This window comes from Sinocyclocheilus grahami, unplaced genomic scaffold (genome assembly GCF_001515645.1).
Source record: "Sinocyclocheilus grahami isolate Dianchi unplaced genomic scaffold, SAMN03320097.WGS_v1.1 scaffold22.1, whole genome shotgun sequence".
Classification (NCBI taxonomy): Eukaryota; Metazoa; Chordata; class Actinopteri; order Cypriniformes; family Cyprinidae; genus Sinocyclocheilus; species Sinocyclocheilus grahami.
In genome coordinates this window covers 2,400,333-2,407,832 of record NW_015505201.1, presented here as the reverse complement: position 1 = coordinate 2,407,832, position 7,500 = coordinate 2,400,333, and the positions used below count along the sequence as shown (strand labels likewise).

General features: G+C 41.0%; 1 protein-coding gene across 1 annotated transcript in view; it reads right to left on the bottom strand.

The window, feature by feature from the left end:
• Positions 1-7,500, bottom strand: part of LOC107559873 (SH3 and multiple ankyrin repeat domains protein 3-like) — a 161,241-nt gene that overhangs the window by 84,640 nt on the left and 69,101 nt on the right. Inside the window, exon 9 of the mRNA XM_016243895.1 lies at positions 3,929-4,113. Coding sequence (XP_016099381.1) covers positions 3,929-4,113 — 185 coding nt within the window. The remainder of the gene's footprint in view (positions 1-3,928; positions 4,114-7,500) is intronic.

The following is a 7,500-nucleotide window of genomic DNA, read 5'->3' as shown; positions in this document are numbered from 1 at the left end:
CCCCTGTGAGGGGGATATATTTCCAGCCCTCATCCGCTTATCACCTGCGACCTCAAAGCAAGGCTGAAGTTAGTAAGCTCCAATGAACTGAAGCCACGCAGTCAAAATGCATTACACATCTGTATGAGGTAAACATTCCCACATGAGAAAGCTAAAGTTTATCAACCTGAAGTCACAAGCAGGTTTATTCAGTCCTCAAGGTCTCAGACATTTGTGCACCCAAACGTGATTTTATCAGGGAGTGAGAGTCTCGAAAGGTGAACTAATGCGATCGGGGCACAAAATCACATCACACACAACACCCTCACTGGGTCTCATTCACCAGTAATTCTACACAAGTTGCATACTTGGGTGCGCAGAAGAGGTTCTTACACCAAATCTCTGGATTATTCTAGATGAGGAAAAATGTGCCTGCAGTTTTTAATTACCATAATACACACTCAAACCATGTCCATATAAGCTTTTTTTTTTTTTGCACAAATTTGTATTATTAAAAATATTATATTTTATAAAAAGAAATATTATAAAATATTAAATAAAATAATATAAAAGGTTCATCTAAAAAATAGAATACTGCATGTAAATGTAACATGTAAATCAAAATTTTTCATGCATTTATGCCACTAATTACAGACTACAGCTCAAAAAAAGTATCTCAAACTATTAAAATATTTAATTTTGAGTTTGATTAAATTTCCATTCATACAATAAAAATTGCAGGCATCTCTTAGTCGAGTTCAGTAGTTTGAGATCAAAATGTGAAACTGAAGACTGCAGAAATGGCTGCTGGAAATTAATTTATTCAATCACAGGAATAAATTACATTTGAAAATATATTTAAATAATTATAAATTGTTATATTATTTCACAATATTACAGTTTTTACTGTATTTTTGATTAAATAAATGCAGCCTTATAAAAAAAATTACTGACTCCAAATCCAAATTGAATGCACTAAATGGTAGTTTATATATATAAAAAATAAAGAAATACATTTTATATTTAAACAATTTTATAATATAATAAATTACCATAAAATATTGAATAAAATATATTATATAAAAATATATATTTATAATATAAAAATAAATACATTTTATATAAACTAGGGTTGGGCAATGTCTACCAAATTGTCATCGGACGATGTCTACAGTGAAACATCGTGATGGACGATGACATTGGGGGGTGAGGTTAGGGGGTGTGCCCGAAGTGTGAATCTGTATGCAGAAAGGCATGGGAAACAAATAACGCATTCTACGGTGCCACTAAAGGGACATGGTGTAACACCCCTGTGGACTGTTTGTTGTGGTTTCTTCCCCTGTTGTTGGTTTAGCCCGTTCAATTATTAGTTAATCACCTAGAGGAGAGACCACGGAATCCTCTGTTTAGCCCAGGAAGGGCTCCCGATCCCCTGTCGAGCCTAGGAATGGCTCCCGATCCCCTGTCGAGCCTCGGAATGGCTCCCGATCCCCTGTTGAGCCTCGGAATAGCTCCCGATCCCCTGTCGAGCCTCGGAATGGCTCCCGATCCCCTGTTGAGCCTCGGAATAGCTCCCGATCCCCTGTCGAGCCTCGGAATGGCTCCCGATCCCCAGTTACGCCCAGGAAGGGCTCCAGCCCAAGAGCTCTCTCCAGTGCCCGCTCCTCAAAAATACACGCTCTCCCACCCGCTCCGGCCTTCCTCCCGTCAGCTCCACCTCCACTCAGTCGCTCCGGCTCCGCCGTGGATCCCTGGATCTCCGCCTTGGTCGCCAGAGCCCTCGGCTCCACCCTCGGATCCTCGGCATCCCCCTGGCTCGTTGGCTCTCCGTCTCTGCCTCGGGCTCCTCCTCCACCTGCTCCGCCGCCGTTGGTCGGCCCCCTGGAGTCAGTGGACATTCCTCCTCCATGGCTCCTCCCTCCGTCGGCTCCACCGTGGGCCGCTAGGGTCCCACCTGGCTCCTCCTCCTGCTCTGGTTCCCCCCTGTCGTCTCCCTGGCTCCTCCTCCTGGAGGTCCATCCTCCGCCGAAACCTCTACCTGTCTGCTCTGCCTGCCAGCCCTTTGCCTTCCCCTGTCACCATCTCACATCCACTGCCTTGTCCTCCTCCTAGTCCCCCTCCGCCCCTCCCTCTGTTTCTACGGTGCGAGGACGCACCTTCCGGGAGGGGGGAGTAATGTAACACCCCTGTGGACTGTTTGTTGTGGTTTCTTCCCCTTGTGTTGGTTTAGCCCGTCTAATCATTAGTTAATCACCCTCATTGTGTTCACCTGTCTGCCCCTCGTTATCTGCCCTATAAGTTCCTGTCTCTTGTATTCTAGTGTTGTTGGTTATTGTGACTGTTACCCGAGTGTGTGTCTGTCTCTGCCTTGTTGTCGCTACATTAAATATCCTTCTTTTGAATCCTTGTCGTCCTCGTCATCCTGCCTGCCTCCACACACCTGGACCGTGACACATGGTTAGCCGCTTGCTAGCGGTAGACTGTTACATTACAGTCCATGAAAGTTCACTTACCACATACACAGAGTAAGGAGAGATGACTGCTCAGCAGTGAGTATGAGTTACAACCACATCTTTTAATAACATCGCATATAGAAAGCACAAATACATGAATCCTGTCTGAGCTGAATCTCCACTGGATCAAGATTCCCTAGCTAGAGCACGTGAGCAAGCGAGCATGTCCCTTACAGTTGAGCATCAGTGTGTGAGTGTGATGTGAGAGACGGTCTCCAGAGAGCAGCGTTTGACAGACGACAACCCTTCGTCTCCCCGTTCGGAGACATACCAGCGCAGTTGACATGTTAAAGATGGAAAATCATGTGCGTCTTGCAAAACAGACAATCTGTAGGTCACTGTAGATTCAGCTACTGTCCTGTTCATAACTCACAGATTTAGTTCTACAGGCTGTCTCAAACCATTTTCTGCTTATAGCTATGACAATGTTTCACTGTATGCAACAGATTATAAATAAGCATATTGGGTCCCCAGCCAGAATATTGTGTATTCCAATTGACACTTTATAAAGAAATTGAACAGCTGTGTATTTTTTATTTAATTATACAATTTTAAAATTTATTTGCAAATATATATATAATTTTTACAGAATATTTTTAAATGTTTAAATGTATATTTATTTGTATTATTAAAATATTAACATTAATAAATTTGTGTCGAGCAATTGCGATTAATCACATCCAAAATAAAAGTTTGTTTATATAATATATGTGGGTGTATATATTTTGAAAATATTTACATGTATTTACATGTATATACTTATATTCATGTAATTTATATTATATATAAAAATATATTTAATAACTAAAAAACATAACATATTTTTCTTAAATATATACATGCATTTGAGTGTATTTATATATACATAATAAATATACACAGTACACGCACATATATTATGCACTCAAAAACTTTTATTTTGGACGCGATTAATTGACCAGCACTATAATAAATACACATTTAATTTAGCACATCAATTTTATAAATAAAAAGTACAGCTGTATAATTAATTTACAAAGCATGAACACAGGGAAAATCAGAATTGTTATCATTATTTATTTATTTATTTTTTTGACAATGCCATTTTGAGATTATCGACCGATAACTGATATTACCCTGTTTTAGTTAAACAAACTGAGTTGAACTCAAATAATCCAAACAGCCTTGTCAGTTCATAACAACAGATATTCCCCTTCCATTACACATGATTATGTGAAAAGCGATATTTTTTTTTTGTTGCAAGAAAGTAACTTCCCGGACAGACCGATAAAGATGCTAAAGATCCAACAAATCAACTCTAACAGCATGAGAGACACATTGCAACACACACAACACACAAACCATGATAACAGAGCAAACTTGGCCTAACTCCGCCCCTTTTCCAGATGATTGACAGCTGTCAGGTGCAAAGCGATTAGCAGGGAAAGGGCACTCACCTTTGACCCTCTCTCCGCGGTTTAACTGGATCTCTCCCTCTCCTTGCGGCGTGTACGGTTTGACCACGATGAAGGTGCGCCCCGGCACGGCGCTGTAGAGTTTCCGTTTGGGGCCCCGGGCTCCTGAGAGTGTGTGCGAGGGCCCCGCGGGAGGAGGGCTCGGGTCCCGCTGGACCGTCCCCGGGCTGTAAACAAAAACATAGGTTACCGTGGTGATGCCCGGCAACTGGTAGCCAAATCCGGTGGTCACCGACATGGTCCCGCGAGAAGCGTGCGTGTGTTATTCCTGAACCGGCCAGGGCCAGCGTCAGGTGAAAGCTGCTCACTCCCTCTCTTCCTATTCCTCTTCTCCTTCTCTGCTCCTCTCTCCTCCTTTCTTCCACCTCTCCTCCCTCTGAGCACTCCCCGCCCTCCCCCTCGCTCCCGTTAACGGCTGCCTGTCGCGAACGGCGCCGAGCGCTCGGGCTGCATTCGCCACGAGTGGGGCATGTTCACTCCCCGTGGCTCTGGTGCACACGCTCGAACACGCTCGCACACGCACACACGCTGTGACGCGGCTGCGCTGTTTCCCCGTGGCTGGGCTGGCGCGCTCCCACCCTCAACATTCTATCCGTACGCGGACGGTCGCAGACGACAACGCGCGGGCGCCAGGGGTCTGGATTGATTAGTGTGTGGGGGGGTTAAGCACAATTTACCCCCCCCCCCCCAAAAGCCCTGCATCCACAAACACACACACACATTCAATCCTAGTGCTGTAATCAACAGCCCCTCCTACCCCCTCTCTCTCCCTCTCTCTGCCCTCCAAGTCCTCCCCTCCCTCCCCTGTCTCTCTGCCCTCCCCATCTCCCTCTCCCTCTCCCTCTCTCTCTCTCTGTCAGTAAGACAGCTTCTGAATGTTAATGCAGCTGCAGGCAGAGTGGCTACAGCCCTGTCTCTCTCATTCATTGCAAATCGTTCTCCCATTCATTCCACACACACACACGCCAGCGAAAAGGCAACATCCCAACATGATTCCTGTTTTCAGTCCAGTCAGGAACGAAACTAGAAGTACAGCAAAACACACACAAGAGAATGATGTTTAATAGGCTTTAACAGGTTTGTGTGTCCTAAGGATGTCAACTTTCCCTCAATTGGAATTCTGCTCAAATGTTTTGGGGTGAATTCATTGAGAATGACTCACGCTTGTTTATGCATTGTTTATTTGAGCTGTTTTTTACCTGATACACTAAAGGTGTTATGCAAATAAGGTAAATCACACAAACATGCACTGAATTAAATTTGCACAACGTAAGTGGAGAAAGCAGCATACTTCGATAATCTGGCCAACTGTACTGGGAATATATATATGTATACGTATGTACACACACACATGCATATTATATATATATATATGTGTCACTTCAATATGTGTAGATTATATTTTATATTATATTATATACGATGTATGAGGTTTGATTTTATTAAAAACATTTTTATTTTTTATCTTTTTCTTTATTTCGCATATTTTGCGAACTGAAGCTATAATTCGTATGTATACAATTTTGTATTATATGTCAAATTAAAAAATAAAAATATTTATAAAAATATATACACGGCTTACACAGTAGTTAAACTGGATTGCAGGTGGTTAGTGAAAATTTAGCAGGTTTTTGTGCTAAATTTTGCCATGCAAAAACTGTTTAGCAAATAGACTCCTCTGTTTTGATTCTCAAAAAGAAGCTGATGTCTTCCAGCATGAGCAAGGAAATTCTTAAACCGGTAACACTTTACAATAAGGTTCCATTTGTTAACTATATTTAATGCATTAACTAATAAGCAATAAGCAATACTATCTTACGGTATTTATTAATCTTTGTTAACGTTAGTTACAAATACAACTGTTTATTGTTAGTCCATGTTAGCTCAGGTCCATTAAATAACATTAACAGATACAACTTTAGATTTTAATAACATATTAGTAAATGTTGAAATCAACATTAACTAAGATTATTAAATGCTTTAGTATTTTTATTTTAGCTACTGTAGTTAACTAATGTTAACAAATGGAACCTTATTGTAAAGTGTTACCCTTAAACCTTTGCCTTTACTGTCAAAATCAATCAGTCCGAACACACATGCATATTCACATACTCTTTCCAGCTATCTCTCTCTCCATCTATCCCTCGCTCTAAACATCGAGCTCAGTGACGGCTTTCCAATTACTGCAGCGGTACGGGGCTAGAGTGACTGCAGCATGTAAATGCAGAGTAACAGGAAAGAGTGAGGAATTTAAGGGCGGAGAGTTGATAAGAAACCGAGATAGGAAAAGAAAAGGGCCGTAAAGCAAAGAAGGATGGAAAAGAGAAAGTATCAGAGAAGAAATGATGGACAGAGGCGGTAAGAAGTGAGAGAATGGATGAGAGATGGAGAGGTATGGAGTCCTGTCGTCACGGTTTCCTCTGACTCAGTATTGATCAGTCAGAGCCGCCACAAGCCTGTAATAAACAGCGCTGAAAATCATTGGCGGGTTCTGCAGTAATACCATATTTCACACACATCAATCATCATAAAAACAGACATACACAGCCTCTGACAAGTGTTCTTTTTATTTAGGACATTTGTAAGACGATAGATTTGAAGCAGTGCACCCTGTAGATGACATTAACGTCACACTCCACTCTGTCTGATCTCAGGCCCATCTGACTCTTCCCATGCATGAGGAACTTCCATAAAGACATGTGCTGCGTTTCAAAACTTAGAATCTAGTGAGCTGCCTACCGAGACACTTCCAACATTCGATTGTGATTCCCAAGAATTTTACACAAGATTTGAATGTGCATGATGCCCAAAAATGTCTAATTCATACGTTTGTTCAAACTAGGGATGCACCGATACCACTTTTTCCAGTACTCACCCGATACCGATAATTTTATTTTTGGTACTTGCCGATACTGAGTACCGATACCAATATTTTCATTGCATTTGTAAATTTTTTAAATATTGGGTACAGAAACCAAAAGAGTATGTATAATGTTAGTTGGTTAACTTAATTTATCAAATAGATACAGTTAAACCAAAATTTATTCAGACACCTTCAACATTTCTCACATTATCACAGTTTATTCGCTATGGTTTAGAAAATGGTAATAAAATATAACAAGAACTCAGAGTTACACTGTGTCAGAACAAATTCAGCTTGATAATGTCAGATAACTTTGATAGAAAGGTATGTAATGGATTACAATAAACCAAAAATTATTCATACAGCTGTCAATATTTACACAACTATTAATACTTTGTCGTGTGAGCCTTAGCCTTAATGACAGCCTGTAGTCTCCTGGGCATGCTGTCAACCAGGTTCATGCAAACCTGAACTTAAATTTTTTCCCAGACTTGGTCTGAATAACTTTTGGTCCCAAATTTGTATCAGTTTTACTGATAGTCCACTGTATGAAGAATTTTTGGGTATAATATATCACAGTTAATTTTTTTTACTCTTTTATCCAAAGCGACTTACAAATGAGGACAATAAAAGCAGTCAAAACTAACAAAAGAGCAACAATATATAAGTGCAAATGACAAGTCTCGGTTAG